Source organism: Aphidius gifuensis, linkage group LG5 (assembly GCF_014905175.1).
Source record: "Aphidius gifuensis isolate YNYX2018 linkage group LG5, ASM1490517v1, whole genome shotgun sequence".
NCBI lineage: Eukaryota > Metazoa > Arthropoda > Insecta > Hymenoptera > Braconidae > Aphidius > Aphidius gifuensis.
The window spans coordinates 4,139,538-4,162,884 of NC_057792.1; the positions used below are offsets into that span (position 1 = coordinate 4,139,538).

Sequence of the window (23,347 nt, forward strand, 5' to 3'; positions counted from 1 at the left end):
TGATTAACAAAAAAAAAAAAAAAAAAAATATGAATAATATTTTGTACATTATTCTAATAATATAATTATTATTTGAAAAGAAATTTGAAAAGATCAAATAATAATAATTAAATTAAAATCTCATGAATATATCAACAAATCTTAAAATTATTTTTTATCAATTATATAAAAATTTCAAACAGTATATAATTTTTTTTTTAAGTTACTCTTGGCCTTTGATGTTTAATTTAATCTAATTGTTATTATTTTTTTGTATAATTTAAGATCAATATAGAGAGTTTAGCTCTTGACATAAAAATCTTGACTCTTTGCTCTATTGATTTTTTGTAATTTAACATAAAAAATAGCAGCACTAGTTGTGCTAACAACTAAAGTTGATAATATAAATGAAAATGATGCATAAAAACCATTGTAACTCATACAAACATTTTTTGTATGTGTTAATTCTTCAATAGCTGCTTCTTCAATTTTTTCAAGTGTTTGACTTGATGCTAGACTCAAATCATCAGGCATTATAACACGAAAACCTCGTCTCATTTTAACTGGTTCTGATAAAGCTCCTGTTGAATTACTTGGTGTGTATGGTGCATATGATATATCTCTTCGTCTTCTACCAGGCTCAAGTTGCTACACAAAAAAAATTAAAAAATAATTAACATTGCAATTTAAAAGAAGAAAAAAATATATATAATAAATTAATAATACATACCTGATTAGGTTCTGGACATGCTTCACAATCAGTTTTACATAATTCAACATTACATTCAATTAATAGATCCATAACATCTGGAAATTTAAATGCTTGGAAAAATGCATATGCAATAATTGATGCACCAGTATTCATGGTATCTTTAGTTTTTTGAAATGCACCAAATAATTTTGGTTTTAATATACAACCACGTTCATCAGTTAATTCAACAATATTTGTTGATGTTTCATCTCTTGCAATACAATCACGTACTTGTAAATCAAAATCAGGATCACCCTCAACAGATATAACAAGTGTCATTGTTTCACCAATTTTAACAAGACCATTTGCTGCTGGTGCAAATGGTCCTTTACCAATTTGTATATCTAATTTTGCACTAGCAGTATCACCAGAAAATGTTACTATTTCTTGATTTAACATATCAACTGATAAACCAACAACTAGGGCTTTATTAATATTACCTTCCCATAAACAACGTACTCTACGTACAGTATCCCATACTTCTTGTATACCTTGTTCATTTTGTAATACTAATACATTTTCTAAATATGATTGTCCAGCTTCACCCATAAAATCATTTATAAATTCAGTACCACATGAATCTAATGATACAGTAAATGAATATTTTGTTTGTCCAGAATTTTCTTTAACATATTTACATTCTGGATTTTGAAAAAAACCTTTTGAATATATAAGACCATCAAATTGACGATTAAATTCAAGATTAATTGTCATCATTGTTTTACTACATTCAACTTGAATATCATGAATATGAGGAGGATGATTAAGATCATCATCATCAGGAACAGCTGGTGATATACCTGTTCCTGGATTATTTGTATCACTTGGATTTTCATCAGGTTGTGATGGAGGTGATGGACTTGGACTTGGTGATGGTCCAGGACTTGGAGATGGTCCAGGTGTTACTGGAGGTCTTCCTGGTGTAGGTGTAGGTCTTCCTGGTGTAACTGAAGGTCTTCCTCCTTGTCAAAAAAAAAAATTTTAATTGTTTTAATTTAATTTTATTAAAGAATATACTTGTATATTTAAAAAATTACCTGTAGGAGTTGGAAAACCGGGATTTGGCTTTGGTGATGATGGATATCCAGATGATCCACCAGTTGGAAATGGTGGTGATGGTGATGGAGATGATGGATAACCATTTGGTCCTTGTGATGATGGAAAACCAGTTGATCCTGGTGATGATGTTGGAAATCCTCCTGGTGAAGGATAATTTGGTGATGATGGATAATCATTTGAAAATGATGGATAACCATAACTTGTTGAAGGTGGTAAATAAGTTGTTGAAGGTGTACTTGATGGATAACCTGATGCATATAAAATAATACATATTCATTATAATAATAAATAAATAAAAATAATTTAAACAATTGTATACCTGATGATGCTGTTGAAAATGGATTTTGTGGTCTTATTGTTGATGGTACCTCAAAAGGTCTTGGCCTTTCTGGTGGTCTTTGAACTCCATATGGTGGCAGGTATGCATTGCTTTCCTGTCGAGCTAAAAAATAATAAATAACATTTAAATAAATAAATAAAATAACAAAATGTTTACTGACATTACGATGATCGCTCGCTTTGATTAAGATTAAATCTCTCTCTAATATCTCAACAAGAATAAGTATTAAATTACCTTTCCAATGAAATACAATAAAAATTTTAATTTATCGATGATGTAAAAGATATAGCTAAAATCATTTTATGACATAAATGAAAATTTATCATTTTTTTTTGTTTAGAAAAAAGGTTGACTATACAGGAAGATGATACTTAATATAATACCAATTTTTTAAACATAGAATTGATTAGTTTATTATATTATATAATTGAAGATCCGTCAATTTGAATAATTTGAGTTATATGCTAAATTTTTTTTTTCTTTTTAATAATGTGTTAAAAATTTACAGAGAAAGTACTTTGAGTTAATATTATAATAGAGTTTAGAAGCTGTGATATTTCGTACATTTTTAAGTTGTGTAATGATGGATTCATCAATTATCAAAGTGACACAAATTATTATTATGAAAAAATTTTAAATGATTATGTTGAACCTACTTTTACGTGGTGATCCTCCTTGTTGGTATATTCCTTGTATCCAATCAAGGATATTTCTTGCCATTCTATCTGTTTCTAAATCTGGTGATCTCTCGATTATTCTTCTCTCTGTTTCATCAACAAAAAAAAAAAAAAACAAATTTATTATTATAAAGAACTCTCATTTCTATAGATCATTTTTTTTTTTATTCTAAAGACTCACCAAATAGTTCGTTGTCATGTTGATCCCACGCAAAATTTTGAACAATCACAAGAGTAATAATAAAAAGTGTTTTCATCAAGCACTTCATTGTACCTTTTTTTATTTTTTTATTTCTCTTGTAACTATCTGCAAAGTTTAATTAAATAAACATTAACTTAATGTCAACAATATTAAAGATGACAATCAAAATATGTCTTTGATAATTTTATTCTATATTATATAATAAAAAAAAAAAAATTTGTTTTATGTACGTATCGATCATTGCTACTTGTGATAATCATTGAGAAAGTAGAAAGTGCTAGTGTTATCCTATTGTGAAATAATTTAATCCTCATCATAATATAATAATTTTTTTTTTTTTATTTGCATATAATCCTGTGAACTATTAAAGAAATATTAATACTCTTCTTTTTCTTTTTTATAAAAAAAAAATTTTTTCTCACTTACATAATTTATTTAAACAATTGTTTAGACATTTATTTATTAATATATTTTTTTTTTTTTTGCAAGATGAGTCAACTTTCACTCTTGTATATCGATGCTGCTTTTTTTTCAGTGACCTTGATGACCTTGGTATAAATATCTCGGTCAGAGCTTTTCTCTTAAAGACAGTGAATTTTTTGTATACATTAAAAATGCGAAGAAAACATTATTTAGCTCTATTATTCAATTGATAAATTGAAGGCGAACATGAAAAGCATATATCTATTTAATCGTGTGAGCTATGTGTACACTTTGAAAAAAAAAGGTGAAAGGTGAAAGTCTTGCTCATCTTCTCAGCAAGATTTAATATGTTATCGCAAAAAAATAAACAACAAAAATTTTAACATCATTAAATATGCGGCAAATTAAAGAAAAAAAAAAAATCAATATTTATTGTTAGTAATAACAATTATTTAAATCATCTTGACATTTGTTTAAATTTATTTAAAAAAAAAATTATAATAATTTTATTGATATTGAATAATATTAACTGCCAAAATAAATTATCATTATCTCATGGAAATATTTAAATAAATATTATCAAACTATTGTGTAATTAATTTAAAAATTTGCAAATATTTAAAAAATAAATATCAATGTGAATTTATGTATTTTTAAATTAAAAGTATTATCTAGATATTTTTTTTTTTTTCTTTTTATAAAGTGTATTTATCATTTATATGCGTTGAGATATTAAATTTTATTTAATTGAAGATGATACAACGGTTAATCATTTATAATTAACAAACAATTAACACGATAAAACAATTTTGTTTTTTTTCATGATTTACGTAAGAACGTGTTCTTAAGTATTTTATCATTTTAAATTAATGTAATTGTATCATTGTTGTTGATGTCACTGTACTGTTTTTGCGGTGAAAAAAAAAAAAAAAAATAATCGTGCGAATTCGTGATAGTTTGAGTGTCATTTTTGTAATTACAATTTTATTTGTTTTTATTATATATTACAATTTTTTAATTTTTTAATTTTTTATAATTTCATAGAATACACTGCGGTTCGAGGGTAAAAATTATTCAACATAAAAATGCAAGTGTATACGCCCCTTGAAAAATGTCTATATTTATCATGTGGCAATGTATAAATTTGTTAAGAAAATTTTTCATCTGTTTATTTATGCACAATCATCATCACGTTTCAATTTTAATTTTATAATTTTTTTAGAAAAATACAAACGTACTCTTTATCGCGACTTAGGTCTTTTTTTTTTTTAATTTTAATTTGACTTCAAGGACGTGATGAAACTTGTGTTGCCATCTTTGCAATTGAATAATTAGTTTCTCACCTGAGATTCAAGACCGGAAGTTGTTGCGGAATCGACGCTTTGAATAAACTACTGTCAGATTATTTTTATCTCTTTCCTTTTTTTTGTTTTTAATCAAAAACTTCTTCTTGGCAATTTTTGTATATATAAAAACAAAACGGAAATAAATTCTGAATAATTGGAGTGAAAATAAAATGACCTAGATGGATGATATCGTTGGTTTTGTTGAATCAACATTATTATCAAAAATTCAATCTTAAATGTTGTATTCAATGTCACTTAAATGTTACACAGACAAAGTAAAAGTTTTCAATATAAAAAGAAAAAAAAAAATATATAAATTTTATCTCTTTTAATGATTGTTTCGATAAAAAGAAAAAAAAAAAGTAAATTTATTAATTGATATTAATTTTGTTATTAATAAAAATAAAAAAACATTAAAATATATAAAAGAATTTAATTGTAAAAATTATTTAATGTTTTTAAAATTATACTGTCAATGATCATATTTTTTTACTGTTGATTTTTCTTTTTATTATTATAAAATTGCAAAATCATATTATTTAAAATTTTTAATATTTTTTTTTCTCCAATTAATGCCATTTTAATTTTCAAGTTTGTCTTAATCAATGACTATTTATAGTATATTTTTAAAAATCGAAAATAAAATATATATATTTATATCCTGTATTTATTTTTATAGTTATTATTTTGTATTTTTTTTTTAATTACATGAAGAATAAATAAGAAGAAAAAAAAAATATTAAAGTTGATGATGTTGTGTGAAATTGTTGCGGAATTAATCAAGTAAAAAATTTTTATTATTCAAAAAATTCAATAACTTGTTTATAACTTTCATTATATATTAGTGTACATAAAATGTACAGATATTTTTTTTTTATTTAAGTAATTTTTATTTATTTATACTGATGAGATTGAATATTCGATTTCGTGAGAAATCACGCGGGTGAAAAAGAGACGACACACGACTTTTGCTTAGATGGCGAAAGTCCAAACTTGGTTGTCTTTGTGCTACATTCAATTTTCCAATAAAAATATCAAATACTTGGTTTTTTTTTTTCTATTCAAATTACTATTTACTATTGTATATATTTATCCAATTATCCAATTTCAATCAGGTGTCAAATCCGATAGATTACACCCTTAATACTTTGACCTTTATTGTGATAAATTACCGGTTGAATTGTCACAAGTAAATTCAACTATTGGCAAAGACTATATTTATTTTTATTAATTGAATTTAATTTTTAAAATATTTCGCAATAAATTTATGCATTTTAATAATTTTTTTTTAATTTTTTTTTCAATTAGATAAATCATTAATCTTTAAATTCAAATAAAAATGAAAATAGCATTTATAAATGTTTATTTAATTTATAAAATAATAAAATAATTAATTTATTATTAATTTTATATTTAAATGTTATTAAATTAACATTACGAAAAAAAAAAATATGAATAATTAATTGTAAATTAAATTTTTTATTTATAATTTAAAAAAAAAATAATTCAAGTTTTTTTTTTTTTATCTACTTTTATTAATGGAAAATTATTAAACAACAATTAATGTTTATTTAATAATAAATTTATGAATTTAATTATTTTTTTTTTTTCTCCAATTAAATCATTTATTTATAAACTTGTAAAAAAAAACCAACTAAAAGTAAGTAAGTTAATGGAATGAAAAAAAATTTAAATAAAACAAAAATATTAATTGTAATTTAAAAATGTTATTGTTTAAAAAAAAAATAAATTAAAATCAAGAAAAAAAAAAATAAAACTATATGAAAAAAAAAAAAATAATATTAATTAATTTCACTTACTGAAAATTAATATCCAGTTGATATTGTATTTATATATAACTTTTTAAAAAATTTTTTATTTAAATATTTAATAAACAATAAATAACACTTGTTTATTTATTTAATATTGTTTGTTAATGAAATAATTTGGATGTTTGTGTATATAACCGCTTATGCGAGAAAGGTAAGAGTGAATATACCTCGTAGCATGTTCATTCGTTCTTTATATAGTTATTGTACCCCCTTACTTTTTATTATTTTCACAGTGTCTAGAAAAGAATCTATCCCCATCATCATCATCAAAAAAAAATCAACTCATCAAGACATAGATCATCTTAAATATCTTTTCATCCATTCATCGCCCACAATTTTTTTTTTATTTTTTTTATTTTCTTTTTTATGTATAATTTTTTTCTTTTTTCGCTTTGATCTTACATTTGTTTTATCTTTATTTATTTTTTTCATTTTCAAAATCATTGTATTTATCTTATTTCAAATAATTTTTTTTTGCATTTCCATGACCACCAGGGTCAAAAATTTGCAACACAGTAAAGTTTATGTATTTCATAACCACAGTAATCTTCTTTTTTTTTTTTACCTATTTTGTTTTACTATTTTTTTTAATTATTTAAAAAAATATATATATATATTTAAAATGAGTTAATATTTTATGATTTTTTTATCTTTGCAAATTAGCTAATCTAGTTTATATTTAGGCAAAAATTCATGTGATTTTATTGAATAGAGTAAAAGCGTTGCTAAAAACCATTAACAATCGTCTCTTTGATATTTTAATAAAAGAGACGAAACGCTGATTTACTTTTCGAAAGTTATGCTTCTTACAAATGCTTATACATTCATCAATTGTCAATTATTAAAATTTATTTTAAACTTAAAAAAAAGATACATATTACGTCAAAACTTGTACTATATTTAACAAGGATATGTTACAATTTTTTTTCGTAAATTTTCATATGTATTTTTTTTTTTCTAATAGCATCAAAATATTTAGACATTTAATACACCTAGGAAATAATATTTATCGACCTTGAATAATTTTTAATTAATTTTTTTTTCAATCCGAAATATTTTGCAATACAATCTTATCAATACAACTTTTACTTTTTAAATATTATTAAATTAGTTAAAAAAAAAAAATGGATAAACATAAAAATGCAAAATAAATAAAAAATAAATTTATTTGTTTTTTATTTATAATATAATTTGTTTATGATCAGTGATATTGCATCAATATTATTTCGGGGTGAACAACAATATTTCCATTTGTAATAAAAAGTTTTATTATTCAAAAAAATATATTATACCAAATTTAATGGTAATTAATATGAAAGTATTATTCAGGGTGTTTAAAATATAATCATGAAAAACTTTCACCTTATTAGATGACCAAAATATATTTTAAAAATAATTACTAATGTTGTACCAAATTAACCAAATTTTACTTTGTCTAAAATCTAACTTCCTATTACCTCAGGCTAATAAATGATTTAAAAATTTAAAAAAAATTGATTTATGCTTTATTAATATTATATACCTGTTGGGTATATAATTTTTTATAAATCAAAAAGTTTTATTATATCATAATGTATTTGAATAAAAAAAATTATTTATTTATTTTATTTGTTTATTTGTTTGTTTTTTTTTGTACGAGCACATTGGCGCGCTACGCGCGCCTGTATCTATACCTTCTAAAAGGTTCATTGTTCATTGATTTTATAAACACAAGTATTATCATAAAAAAAAAAAGAATGAATAAATTGACGAAAAATTTTTTTAATTTATTTATTTACACATAAATCACACATAATTCACACGTAATTTTAGTCTAATAACATCAAGATTGAATGTTTACTGAAAAAGTTGTGCTACCTTAATATGTCAATTTTAAAAATATAAAATATTTTTAAAAATTTTTGTTTTTGAATTATTTCTTCACACATAAAAACACATAATTCGCACAAAATTTTGAGCCCAATTGCATTAAGATCCGATGATTATTGAAAAGTTGTGCTAGCTTAATATGTCAATTTTTAAAAAAATATAGAAAATATTTAAAAAAATTTTCTTTCAAATTTATTTCTTCACACATAAAAAACACATAATTCGCACAAAATTTTAAGCCCAATTGCATCGAGATCCGATGATTATTGAGAAAGTTGTGCTAGCTTAATATTTGAATTTTTTAAAAAAATGTAAAAAATAAAAAAAAATTTTCTTTTAAATTTATTTCTTCACACATAAAAAACACATAATTCGCACAAAATTTTAAGCCCAATTGCATCGAGATCCGATGATTATTAAAAAAGTTGTGCTAGCTTAATATGTCAATTTTAAAAAAAAAAATATCAAAAATATCAAAAAAAATTTTGTTTACTCGCTTTTTTTTGTTGTTTTTTCGTTGCTAACGAAATAAATAAAAAAATAATAGAAAAAGGCAAACAGAAAGAAATTTGTATGAGAGTAAGTGAGAAAAAAACAATGACCAATCAAATGTCCGGAAGACCGATGATGTTTGTCCTTTTTATATTAGGAGATTATTAATTGATCAATGATAAATTTATTGAAAAGAAAAATTTGTATAAAATAGATAATATTGATATCACGTTTAGAAATCTTGAATTTTATTGGGCAATATATTTATTCAGAGATAATTAGGTTTTTTTTTTTTTGTTATAAGTATATAAACTAATTCGGGTACATATTTCCGTTGTCTTGAGAAATTTCTTTGATGTTTAGCTTATTTTAATTAATTACTTTTTATTTTTTTATTAAAATTTTTTATAATTTCTGTTGTTATATATGTATACTTGTATAATTAAAATTTAAATATTTAATTTATTTTAATTTATGATTTTAAATGTTAAAAAAATTTTTAAGTTAATTTCAAGGGGTTGTTTTTAAATTTAAACTAACAATCAACTTTTTTCCGATTTTTTTTTGTTGTTAATTATCGAAATTAATCACAAAAATTACTCCGAAATCTCCGAACGAAATAAAACTAACGAGTAAGATTAATTAAACAACAGTCAACCTGTTAAATTTTTCTTTTTTTCATGTCTCATGTTAGACTGTTCACATTATCTCTTTCAATTCTTTAAGGTGTTATAAAAATACCATCATCATGAGGGTTCTAAAGTACTATTATTTTAAAAATAAAATAAAATATAAAATTACGCAATACCTTTTTCAACAGTTGTCTTTAAATACAAATATTTACAAATAAAAAAAAAAAATGAATAAATAAGTAATCTTGAAATGAAAAAAAAATATATATTTTTAAAAAATTGTTTCATCAACTATAAATAATTTTTTCATATATCCAATTGAGATGTTAAAAAACATATTCTTCACTGTCACATAATTTTTTTTTTTCCACTATTATTTAACATAAACTCAATAAAAAAATACTTGAAGAAAAAAACCACGAGCTTTCTCAAATGGCTCATGTGTCATCACGTATTACTCAACGATTTATAATTACAAAAAAATATATTTTTTTAACGATTGTGCTGTTTATCATTTTTAGTACTATCAATTATTTTCTAGAAAAATTTTCATCTCATTATCCATCAACTCTTTTTGAATGTAGAAATTTTAAAAAAATTCTTACGAATGGATTTTTCGAAAAACAATTATCAACGGAGTAATTGTTCTTTTTTACCGATCATAGATGTCATCAATGACAAGAACAAAAATTTAAAAAATGGCGTGTTTGAATTATTGTTACGTAAAACACAATGTACACATATATTATAAATATATTTTTTAAAATAAAGAGAAGGTGAAGGAAATAGAAAGAGAGACTCAAATGCGTGGATAGCGGGAATTGCTAAGAATCGTCTTTGGAATCTTCAATGTAATTCCCCCCTACTATAATAAAGGTGAGGTCGTGGTGGTAGTGGTACCACAACCTGAGACAGGAGTGCAAGTTAAAATATTCAGTCAATGTTAATCCAACGCCAAAGTGTGAAACAATAATTTAACAAAAAAAAAAAACAACAACAAATTCAAGTTAATAAATATATAATAAACAAAAAGTGTAAATTGTTTTAGATATATTGTGAAAGTATTTATTAATTTAATGATAAAAAAGATAATAATATGATGATAAACGAAGATAACATAACGTGACAATAAATTAATAGTTCCAAATAATTTTTGGAGTTTGCAAATTAAATTTAATTAAGGAGAAAACTTTTTGTTTTTTTTTTCTTGAAAATGTTGGATCATATGCTACTTGGAATGTGGGGTAATTGTGGAAATGAATATTTCAAAAAATATGTTGGTGGTCTTATTTTACTGATAGGACTTGTACTTGGACAGGTAATAATTATGACGTTATATTATTTTTTTTTTTATTTCTCGGGTGGGGTTTTATTTATACAAATTTTTATTTTTTTTTATGACGCATCATTTTATTTAACATTCACGGTTAATTGAATATATACTTTTTTTTTTTTTATTACTAAATAATCATTTGAATTCTTGGAAAAATATATTTTCTTCAATAGAAAGTATTGCTCTAAATATAAACAATTGCATGTCCACTATAAAATTTATTATTTTTATTTTTTCCAACTATAAAATTCAGTTTCTAATGAATGAAAAACAAAATGATTATATTTTAATTTCTATAATTTTTTTTATTTATATGGAAAAAAAAATAATAGAAAATTCTATTTAAAATATTGAATTTTATATTTATATAGTTTTAAATATTTTTAAATTTTTGTTGATACACGTGGGGGGAAAAATTATATCAGAGTCTAGCAAAGGAAGTATGAGGACATACTTCATGGACATTGGATAACTTAAACCCACGCATTTTGCACCCACAATATATTTATTATTTCATTTGTAATATTTATTTTATATATTATCAATTTTTATTTGTCTTACCAATGATACTATAGCCCGTTTTATATATCAAGAAAAAAATAAATACCAAGTGAGACAGACAGAGAAAGAGTATAAAAAAAAAAAAAATACCAATGCTATGTTGTTTGCCTTGAAAATGCATCGTCTTTGGTATTTATTCGACTTGAACGAGCTAAAATTAAATAAAAAAATAAAAAAAAATATCATATTTAAAATTTGATAGCAACATTTAGAACGTGAGAGATATTAATCAAAAAAATCTCAAACAATTTATATATTAGAAAAAAAAAAAAAATCATAATTTTCATCTTAACGTATTAATTAAATTTTAATATTTTATTATATCAATTAAATTTATTATTTTCTTCACGCAATATATTTTAATATATTACAATTAAAAAAAAAAAAATGAATTTAATTAAAATTTTAAATACTATATTATTAGACATGAAATAAAAAATTTTTTTTATAAATATATTTCATTGTTGAGATATAAAAATGCCAATTGTTAAGATGGTGCATGATGATACGTTATTTATGAATAAAGTTGTACATGTATACATGAGGAATGCAATATCGCACCAAGAGGTATAATATTTTTTATTTAAAAAAAATTTATTATTATTGTCTTGTTGGTGTAAGAGTAAGCATAACTTGGTTGTCGTCGTAAAAGCGTTAAATCTCAAAAGACGATAATAAAATATATATAGGTTTGGGTTTTGCTTGGTGGTCCACCATTTATGGGAATGCATCTTACCAAAACCAGTTTCATTTGAGAAACTTTCGCCTTTTTTAATTTTTTTTTTTTATTATTTTCACAATATGTTTTGTATTTTTTTTTTTATTTTACGTGGAGTTTATATATTGTTCTGGAACCACAAGTGCAATGACTCTTTGAATTGTTTGTTATTTAATTTTTGTTAAATTTTATTTTTCAAAAGTCGTCTTGTCTCATCCTTATTCAGAATAATACAATATCGATGTGGAATACACATTCGTGCAGTTATTGTCGGGTTGAACAACCCATGATTTTTATTCTGGACCTTTAAACCTCCTCTTTGCCATACAATTTACTTTTTATTTTACCTTCAAATAATAACGAAACATATCTCGTTTGTTATTATGACATTTATATCATATTCACCTTAAACTTCAAAAAGCAATTTATATAATTTTTCCTTTCATATTCATTAATTTTATTTTTTAAAAATTTATAAATAACACTGCTAGAAAAAAAATTATATTATTGGTTTTCTAAAATTCTTGTTAATATTTAAAAAATGTAATAAATAAGTTTGTGAAATTTAGAACAAATATATTAAATATATTACTCTATTTATCATTATTATTTTGTTTTTGTTGAGAATTTTTTTTTTATACATATACCTTGTTTTTTTTATTTGAAATCAAATACCGTAAAAGTGCACTGCCCTCGTTGTTTCATCTCTGTCTTGTCATGTTTTTATGGTAAATTTATCTGAAAAAAAAAAAAAAAAGCATATATTATTATGTAATAATAAAAATATATTTTTAAATAATATATTGGCTGAATCAGCGGATTAATATTATTAATATATTTTGAGTTATTTAGGTCTCAGCTAAATTTGAATTATCACCATATGATGATTACATTGTTTGAAGGATAAGAGTGGGTTTTACATGCATGTGTACTTGATAATTTTTTTTCTTGATTAAAATACAACTTACGAGGCGAAATTGAAAGTTGGCGTGGGTTGATGTGTCGAGTATATAGACATGGTTGTCTCGACACTCACAAACCGGTCCAAGAAATATTTATTTTTTATTATTTATTTTATTATTATCCCTTGTCATTTTATATATTTTTTTTAAAAAACAATTACAAAATTTAATTCTCATAGAAGTCAATCGAAATTTTATTTCTACACAAAAATTTCGAAACAATGATTTTTTTTTAAATGCACAATTTTCGTTGATTAAATTTGAATATAAAATAAAAGAATAAATTTAAAAAAATTAACTTTCTGATGTTTTTGAATGAGCATATGATAAAAATTTAATTTTATTTTTTCAGGTCAGTGGTCAGTTACTTGATACAGAATTTCAACCAACAGTAACAGCAACATGTAAAGCTGGATACATGACAATACGAGTTAATTTAAATGATAGTTTTGTTGGTGCTCTTCATGCAAGAGATTACAGAACACCAGGTTGTATGATGGCTGGTAATGGCTCATCACAAGTAACACTTGGTATTAATTTACTTGCACCAAATGGAGCACCAGATTATTGTGGTGTTCTTGTTAATAATGTAAATATATATTTATCATTTATTTATCAAAGTATTAATTTACATACATATATATAATAAATATTATTAATATTAATTTTCAGCATACAGAAGAGAGATCAGTACCAATTGCTGTTAGAATACATAAAACTCTTGAATTAGCTGACGATAAATTTTACGTAATAACATGCGGAAAAGCTGGTTTTAAAAATGCCAGGTAAAATTTTCAAACAAGGAAGAAATTTATTTTTTTATATATCCTATTATTTATTATTAATAATAGGTTATTAAATATATAAAAAAAATAAGTTAATTGATTTTTAACATCTGCTGGAACAATTTATAATTTTTCTTTTGTTATAGCTTGTTTTAATTTGTGTTTTTTTTTTTATGTACTGTATAGAAATGAAACATCACTGGTGTCACTACGACTACTTGATGGTGGTCGACGTGTGCAGGAGGCAATATACGGTCGTCAATATACACTACGAGCGGAAATATCGCGGCCCGATGGTTTGTTACTTTTACCTATTATCATCATCATTGCAATGTTATTTTTATTTTTTTGCTCAACAAAAAAAAAATATAAATACGTTCCACAACGACGAACCCGTAACATCCGGATATGATCATTGATATCTCTATCCAATGAATAATCAATTGGTCTCGGTTTTAAAACATCAACGAGATGACTGAAATTATAATATTAAATCAACTTATTTTTACAATACAGTCAACAATCATTTACCTTTTTTTTACATACAACAAAGACTAGACAATACAATAGTAAAATATTATCATTTTTTTTTTTTTTTCATATAAAAAATATTATATATTTTCAGGAATGTATGGAATTCGTGTTAAATCTTGTTTTGCATTTAACAAAAAAAATAGTAGTGTACCTTTAATTGATGAACGTGGTTGTCCAGTTAAAAGTCATATTATAACAAAATTTATATATGACAAAAGTACTGGAATTGCTGATTCAACATTATATTCAATGTTTCGATTTCCTGATTCAACACAAATACATTTTCAATGTGACATTGCAGTTTGCAGAGGTAATTTTTTTCTATATATATTTGTTTAATAAACAAAAAAAAACAATAAATTAATTAGTAATTTGATTTTTTATCATTTAGGAAATTGTGGAAATAGTGTATGTGAAGGTGATGAAAATTTAGGAATTAAAACAATTGGATCATCAACTGGTCCAAGTATTTTAGAAGAAGAAGGAGTACTTCTTGCTTCAACAAGTGCATTTGTTTTAAATCCTGGTGATACACCATGTAAGTTAACAAATTATCCTCTTTAAAATTTATAAAATAATATATTTTATTTTTCTTCCTTAGTACTTGGATCACTATATGATGATAGTAGTATTTATCCACAATGGTTATTATGGCTTGCTGTTGCATTTGGAGTATTATTTTTAATAATGTTAATAATAAATATATTCCTTTGTTCTGCAATGTCATGCAGTTGTGCAAGAACAGAAATAATTGAAAAAGAACCATCGATAATCGAAGATTATGATCCTTATAGAAGTTGGCCAGGCTCACAATATGGATCCAGGTTTGTTTGATATTTTTTTAAATCTAATTATCCTTGAAATTAAAATAATAACAATATTATTAAATAACTCTTATATTGATATGAAAATATAGTTGAAAAAAATTTACGTATCGTTAGTTTGTATTGTAGTGGATAAATATATAATCCAGTGTTCAAGTAAATGAACACGCCTACAATCTGTTCGCATAACTGCATACCATAACGGTTTACCTTCTTGAAACCTTCTTGAATTACTACCTTGAAACTATATTTATTAATTAAAATAAATTATGATAAATATTGTTATTTATGTTTTTTTCTTTTTTGTAATTTAATTAATACTTTTAGATATTCATTAAATGGAAAACCTGGTTATCCATCTGGTGGATCAACAATGAATTCAACACGTTCAATATCAACAAATAGTGATCACTATGCAATTGTTCATAGTCCAGGTATACATTCTCGTCCAGGAAGTAGATATTCTGGACCTGGAAAAAATCATCATCATCATCATCATAGAGGGCCACCTTCAAATATTGGCTCTCATTATTCAGCAAAACTTCCAACAAACTGAAATATATTTTTTTTATTAATATTTTTTATTTTGTTGAAATATAATTAATTTGTAAAAAATAAACAATTACCATGATTCCAATGTTTATTTGAAATTTATAATTTTATATTTATTTTGGATATATATATTTATATATTTGACATTTTAAAATGGGATTTAAAAAAAAAAAAATTTATGATAATAATTTCAACGATACATGATAACTGAGTTACAAATAACTTCAGTAATTTTAACATCAATTATTATTAAGAATTATTATAATATTGTAAGTCTGTTGAATAGACTTTCTTCTTTTTTTTTTTTTTTTTTGTACATAAATTTTTATTGATTTCGAAAACAACACAACTTTTGTTCGTTTTTTTTCTTTATAATAAATCAAATTATAAAAAATTATTATTTAATAATTCCATTTCATTTTTTTTTATCATATAATTTTTGTGCCATATTTTTTTTTAAATGGCATGTCATTTTTTTTTTTTTTTCTTAAATTAATACAATCGTTGACTAGTCCAGGAAAAATAATAAAAAAACACTTTAATCTCAGTCAACTTTTTAAACAAATAATAAAAAAAACAAACATTAATATTTTTTTAAATTTTTTATAATTAGTATTTCTAACAATTTTTATTTATTTATTTTACTTAAACGTTATTTTTTTATATAATTATAACTTTATTTTAGTGTCAGATTTAACGATATTTATTAATTTTATGTAAGAAAAAATTTATCGTAAAAGAAGACATAATAATGGAAGATTCAATTATTTATGTGCGCTAAAATTTTTTATAGTTTTATTCAATTTTTTTTTTCTTCTATTAAACCATTAAAATAAAAATATATAAAGCTGTTAATATTTGCACATAATATAGATGTCTTATTTCCCTAAAAATATATTTTTTTTTCTAAATTCATTTAAACATACTGAATCAATTAAAAAATAAAAAATTTTTTAAATCAAATTGACTCAATATAAAAATTTTAAAAATAATACAAAATCACAGTCAATTGTGTTTAAAAATAAATCGAAATATAATTTTTCTAATCAACATCGGAATTTATGTTGTAATTATTTTTTCTATTAACATACTAATCATCTTTATATCATGTGCAAATATTTAACTGTTAAAAAATAATAATATAAATTTTGAAAATAATAATTGACTTTAAATTATCACATTTTAAAAAATATTTATATAATAATAATTAGAAAAAAAAAAATAAAATTTAATAAACTTTTGAATTATTTTTTCTAATATTATTCTAAATGTCAGGTATAATTTTTTTGTTTTTTTTTTTTTCCTACATCTACAAGTTTTCTTCTTTCTTCAATTGAATCAAACAATATATCATCAATCATTGCACAATAATATATAAATTTAAAAAAAAAAAAAAACTAATTTTATATTTATTTGAAAGATTATATAATAATAATAATCAAATTTAACTGTCCATAACTGTTTTAACAGCATTTTGGATGACTTTTGGTAAACATTTTGGACAAATAATATCTTTTTTAGAATTTTGTGTGAGTATATTACCAAGTAATTGTGCTGTATGAGGAAGTGAATGTGGCTGAGCATCAAGTAAATCAGCTTCCATATTTGGTACAATTTCTGATTCATATGTTGTCATTGAATAATGATGTCCACATGTAAATACAATTCTATCATTATTTGAATTTAATAATTCTTCAATATTTTCATCATCACCTTTAATATGAATAAATGGTATTGGATCAGTTGATTTTAATGATAAACCATTTATAATATCTTTCATTATTTGTTCAGATGTTTTATTTTCATTTTTATTTGTAAATGATGTTATAGGTAAACCATTATTTTGATGCATTAATAATGATAACATTTCAATATATTCATGATTTGATTTACCATCTTCAATATGACGAAACATTAAATTACATACTTTTATACTAAAATTTGTTGATACAGCATCATATATTTGTATATTATTATTTGAGGTATTATTTTTATCAATATCATTACAAAATAATAATAAACCAAGTGAATAATATAATTTATTTATATATTTTAATAATAAATTTTCTAATTTATTCATATTTAGATTATTATTAATCCAAAATGTAAAACTTGTTTCAAGTATTTGTTGTATTATTTTATTTGAATTTTCATCAATTTCATTTATATAAAATTTTACAATATTTAATGCATCATTTGTCATTAAATCAATATATAATTTATTATTATTATTATTAAATTTTTGTTTTATTAATTTATCATCATTATCATTGTCATTATCAAATGCATCTTCAGTTATATCCAATGATATATTATCTTCACTTTTATTATCTTCACATAGCTCTTCAGATCCACCTTGACAATCAAAATTATATAATTCTTCTTCAAATAATTGCATACAATCTAATGATTTACTTGTTGTCATTTTTATTTTTTTTTTACATTCATTTTCTTCAATGCATTCAACAAGATTTTTAACAACATGTTTAGCAAATAATTTTGTATTATCTTTTAATTTTTTATTATTACAATCATCATTATCATCATTGTCATCATCATCATCATCATCATCATCATCACCATCGTCATTGTCATCATAATCAGTGTTATTAATTTCTTCAATATTATCATCTTCATCTTTATCAACATTATTAGCATTATCATTAGAATAATTTTCTTTAGAAGACATAACTAAAGTTTTATAATTATCTGGATTTAATGTTTTTAATTGATAAGCCAATGATATTAAATAATTTTGTTCTAATAATGCAAGTTTTGATCTTGCTTGATAATCTTCAAGTTCATCACATTTTTCCATAATTTTAGTTGAATCATAAATACCATTAAATTGTTCTAATATATAATGTAATGTAATATCAGTATATGATTTATCAATAATATTAATATTACGTATACGTCCAGCAAATGGTGTTACATCATAACTTTGATATGTTATAACTGGTGTTGGTATATTTGGTACTTGTGTTGGTGAATCAATTGCAACATGAGCACCATGTGGAAGACGTACAACACGTTTTGATGATTTAATAAGTACAAGTTTTTCTGATATACTTGATGTATCTTTTGTTGGTGATCTACCAAGTTGTGCATTATTATTTAAACCCCATGCAAGTAATGTACCACCAGGTTGTATTGCAACTGTAAATTCACAACCACAACATATACGTACTGGTTTTATAACACGATTTGTTTGTAATTTTTTATTTATATCATCATTTATTGTATCATTATCATTTCCATTACCACTATTATTATTATTATTATTATTAGTATTATTATTGGTATTATTAAAATTATAATTATTAATTTTTTGTGATACTTGAGCAAGTACAGAAGTTGGATTATATGTTAATGGTGTTGGTATTGTAACATCACAACGTGTACCATTACCAATTTGTCCATCAAAATTTCTACCCCATGTATAAACAGTACCATCTTTAGCTAATAATGCTGAATGATGACAACCAGTTGATATTTGTACAATTTTACCATTAACTAAATTTGTATCAACTAATATTGGTATTAAATGTGTTTGATTTTCTTCAAGTAAACCAAGATTAACATCTTTAAGACCAATTTTTTGTATATTATTATTTGATGAATTTAATTTTCTTTCATTAATTGTTTTAATTGCCAGCTTTTCAATATCAGAAAGATCATCATTATTGTTGTTGCTGCTGCTGCTGCTACAACAACTTGTTAATTCATCATCATCATCATCATTATTATTGTATTTATCAACAGCAGCTTGATATTCAAGTAATTTAATTTTTTTTTGTGCTTGTGATTGTAATCTTAATATTTGTGGACTTGATCCCCATGTATATAATTTATTTGTCATTGTTATTGCTAAATTATGAAAATATGATGTTGCAATATCAGTTATTGGTTCATTTATTAAATTAATTTTAATTGGTATTAGCGATTTAATATTATTACCATTACCTAATTGTCCAAATATATTACAACCAAATGCATATAAAATACCATCAACAGTTAAACACAATGTATGTGCATGTCCAGCAGCAATTGTTTTAATAACAATACCAAATAAATAATTAATTGGTGTTGGTATATTTTTTTGTATTGTATTACCATGACCAAGTTGTCCATGTACAGCCCAACCCCATGTAAATACTCTACCATCCATTGTCAATGCAACTGAATGATATTGTCCAGCAACAGCATCAACAATAATTTCATCAGCTAATGATACAATTAATTCAGGATTTGGTGTTTGTAATAAACGTCCAAGACCAAGTTGTCCATATTGACTACCACCCCATGCATATATACCATTATTTGTAATAGCTAATGTATGACAACGTCCACAAGATACACTTAATAATTCAACTTCAATTTGTTTAAATATTGTTATTGGTTGTGGTGAACCATATTTTGATATTGTTGGTCCAGTACCTAAACAACCATTTGATGATGTACCCCATGTATAAACATTACCATTTCTAATTAATGCAACATGTCCATAACCAGCAGATAATAAACGTCTTTTAAAATCAATATTTTTAACAATATTAAAACGTTTTTCAATACCTGGATAATTAATACGACCAATTAAATTTGTATTATGTTTATTTGTAAAACCTTTTTTATTTAAATATGTTAATAATATAAATAAAAATGTTTCAATAAATTCTTCAACAATTGAACCAGTTTCATCAAGTACATCTGATGAATCTAATGAATCACATTGTGATGATTGTGAACTATGTGATGTTGTTCTTCTTCTTGATTTATAACGTACAAGTAATGGTCTAAATACTGGATTTGTTGGATCATATAAATCAATTAATCTTTGTAATACAAATATTTGTAATTGTGATAAATTTTTATGTACAAATTCCATATGTTTTTTAGCAAATATTGGATATGATAATAGTGATTGTAAAAAATTTACTTCACTAATACATATTAATAAACCATATTTACTATTAATTGTATTTGTTAATGTTATATTATTAACTGTTGTTAATAATATATCAAGTACTTGTGTATATAGGCCTCTTTGTGTTGCTAAATGATGTAATACTTTCCATAAACATGTTTGTCCAACAACATCAACAACCCATCTTTCATCATAATAATGATTTGTTGATAAAAATATTAAAAAATCTTTATATATTGAATTAATATCTTGTGATAATGTTGATGATGATCTTAATACTAATTCACTAAATGCAAATACAGTTAAATTTGATAAATGTATTCTTGTTGTTGTTGTTAATTCACTAACTGATGGTGGTGTTAAACAATGACATAAACAACCAAGTAATTTTTCTGTATGTCCAGTTGCTGCTGTTTTTAATACACCTTTTAATAATCTACATCTTGAAATTTTATATAAACCAGCAGCTTCATTAAATCTACCATTTGATAAATGTATATCACCAGCACATTCAAATAATTGTTGTACATTTATACCAAATATTATACCAAGTCTACCAGCTTTTTCAATATCACATTTATTATTTTTTAATGCTAATTCAATAAATAGCTTTAATAATGATTTACGTAATACAATTTTATATATACCAAAATTTGTTATAATAATACATGTATCAACTGGTGGTATTTCAATATTTAAATCATCAATATTTTTAGGTAAACAATTTTTTTTATCATTATTATTTGTTGTTGTTGTTGTTGTTGTTGTATTATAATTTTCTGGATAATCAGATGAACGATAAATAAAATTAATATATTCTTTTGAATTATTAAATTTAAATTTTCCAATTATTGATTCATTATTAAATTTTGATAATTCTTTTTGTTCAATTTTAAGTTCAGCAAGTGGACATGATATAATCCATATATTTTTTCTTTTTGGACCAGTTATAAAAAATAAACGTTGAGTTAAAATAATATCACAACATGGCTCTGGCATTTTATACATATGAAGTGGTACAAGTGACACATCAGTACCATGAATTGTTATGTGATTTGTTGTTTTACAATATGCTGTATATAAATGTTGTCCTTGACGTGTATATTGAGGTGATAAATAAACATCCTCAGATAATAATTCTGGATGTACAATTGTAGTTTCTTTTTTTTGTAATATTTCAAATTCTTCATTACTACTACTACTTTCACTGTCTCGTCGTATTGTTGTTGTTGTTAAATTTTTATTATTACGTGTATCAGCTAGTTTTTGTTTTAATATAGCTAATTTTTCAACAGATAATTGTTTAAGACCTTGTAAACGTGAACGTGTTTGATATGGTCTTGTATCATCAATTTTTTCATTATTTTTTTTATTATATTTTGATGTTTTATTTATTGTAAATAAACAACCATTTGTACGTTGTTCTAATATTAAACGCCATTGTTTATCTTGTGAATTTGTTATTAATAATGATACAATTTCCAAACTATTATCTTGACAAATATTTAAAGATGTTATTGTACCACTTACTTGAGTTGAACCAATCCATTGACCATTTTCAATATTAATAAATATTATTTCACCTTCATCAGTACCAATAATACCAATGTGACTTGATTGTGTTACACCTTGCCACCATGTTAATGCTGTTGGTCTAAAAATTATAAACAATAAATTACATTTTAGATAAAATAATATTCAAGGCTATTGAAACAATAAAATTATTAATTTACCTAGAATATGGTGATGGAAGATCAATAATTGTTATTGGTGTAATATCTTCAATTGACCATTTATGATCAAGTGTATTGCTTTTATCAACAAGTGCCAAAGCGGGTACAATATAAATTGTACCATCTTGACTTGCAACAAGAAGCCAAGAACCAGTTAAATCAAAACACAATGCTGATATTGATTTATCTGTTGTTTTAAACCATTTAATACGTTTTATTATTGGTGATTTATAAATATCTGGCTGATAATATATACCAATGTCAGTATGACATGTTGTAAATGCCAATAATTGTTTTCTGCCAATTTCACATCTTGCACTATGTGATATATCAGTTGCTTTTATTAAACATTTTAATTCAAATATATTTTCTTCAAATAAATTAATTTTTGTTTCATTATTATCAATTGATTCTTCAGCCATGACATTATTTTAATAATCACAATTTAATGTACCAAATATTCACTAGAAAAATAAAAACAATATTATTATTATTATTATTATTTACCTGTCAAGGATTTTATAATTGTTTTTTTTTAAATAAAATAAAGAATATTTATAATTTTTTATTTTGACAAATACGATAATTATGACGAAAGTACTTTTTTTTTTTTTTATTTATTTTATTTTTTTATTTTGTAGTGAAGAGAAAAAAACAGATTGAGAATATGAAAATTAAATATTGATAAAATATATATAATGATTAAAACTTGAATGTCAATTGTCAAGTGGTTACTAACTTTTATTATTTTTTTTAAACTTAAAAGTAAATTGTAAATTATATATTTTAAGTATTATTTATTTGACAAAGTATAAA

General features: G+C 23.1%; 3 protein-coding genes across 3 annotated transcripts; 1 reads left to right on the forward strand and 2 right to left on the reverse strand.

Moving 5' to 3' along the window:
* Positions 1-183: 183 nt before the first annotated feature.
* On the reverse strand, positions 184-6,754 carry LOC122856949. Its single transcript, XM_044158878.1, has 7 exons — positions 6,598-6,754; positions 2,988-3,113; positions 2,786-2,893; positions 2,109-2,231; positions 1,768-2,037; positions 710-1,692; positions 184-627 (listed from the first exon to the last, which is right to left on the reverse strand). Exons 2-7 carry the CDS (start codon positions 3,073-3,075, stop codon positions 280-282), a joined length of 1,920 nt encoding a protein of 639 aa, XP_044014813.1. The 5' UTR covers positions 3,076-3,113; positions 6,598-6,754; the 3' UTR covers positions 184-279.
* A 3,717-nt stretch (positions 6,755-10,471) lies between these two features.
* Positions 10,472-16,642, forward strand: LOC122856951. The gene is made up of 8 exons (XM_044158880.1): positions 10,472-10,920; positions 13,529-13,765; positions 13,849-13,961; positions 14,148-14,257; positions 14,587-14,805; positions 14,887-15,033; positions 15,097-15,319; positions 15,647-16,642. The coding sequence occupies exons 1-8, from the start codon at positions 10,816-10,818 to the stop codon at positions 15,873-15,875; spliced, it is 1,383 nt and encodes a 460-aa protein (XP_044014815.1). The 5' UTR covers positions 10,472-10,815; the 3' UTR covers positions 15,876-16,642.
* Positions 16,643-16,647: 5 nt separating this feature from the next.
* LOC122856950 lies at positions 16,648-22,995 on the reverse strand. The gene is made up of 2 exons (XM_044158879.1): positions 22,532-22,995; positions 16,648-22,452 (listed from the first exon to the last, which is right to left on the reverse strand). Exons 1-2 carry the CDS (start codon positions 22,951-22,953, stop codon positions 17,316-17,318), a joined length of 5,559 nt encoding a protein of 1,852 aa, XP_044014814.1. The 5' UTR covers positions 22,954-22,995; the 3' UTR covers positions 16,648-17,315.
* Between the last annotated feature and the right edge of the window lie 352 nt (positions 22,996-23,347).

Coding starts and splice junctions, on each gene's coding strand:
- LOC122856949 (XM_044158878.1), bottom strand. CDS start 3,075: ATGAAGTGCTTGATGAAAACACTTTTTATTATTACTCTTGTGATTGTT. Junction 1,693..1,767: donor CGGTTTTCCAACTCCTACAG/GTAATTTTTTAA, acceptor TTTTTTGACAAG/GAGGAAGACCTTCAGTTACA. Junction 628..709: donor CATGTCCAGAACCTAATCAG/GTATGTATTATT, acceptor TTTTTTGTGTAG/CAACTTGAGCCTGGTAGAAG.
- LOC122856950 (XM_044158879.1), bottom strand. CDS start 22,953: ATGGCTGAAGAATCAATTGATAATAATGAAACAAAAATTAATTTATTT. Junction 22,453..22,531: donor CTTCCATCACCATATTCTAG/GTAAATTAATAA, acceptor TATAATTTTTAG/ACCAACAGCATTAACATGGT.
- LOC122856951 (XM_044158880.1), top strand. CDS start 10,816: ATGTTGGATCATATGCTACTTGGAATGTGGGGTAATTGTGGAAATGAA. Junction 10,921..13,528: donor TAGGACTTGTACTTGGACAG/GTAATAATTATG, acceptor TTATTTTTTCAG/GTCAGTGGTCAGTTACTTGA. Junction 14,806..14,886: donor TGACATTGCAGTTTGCAGAG/GTAATTTTTTTC, acceptor TTTATCATTTAG/GAAATTGTGGAAATAGTGTA.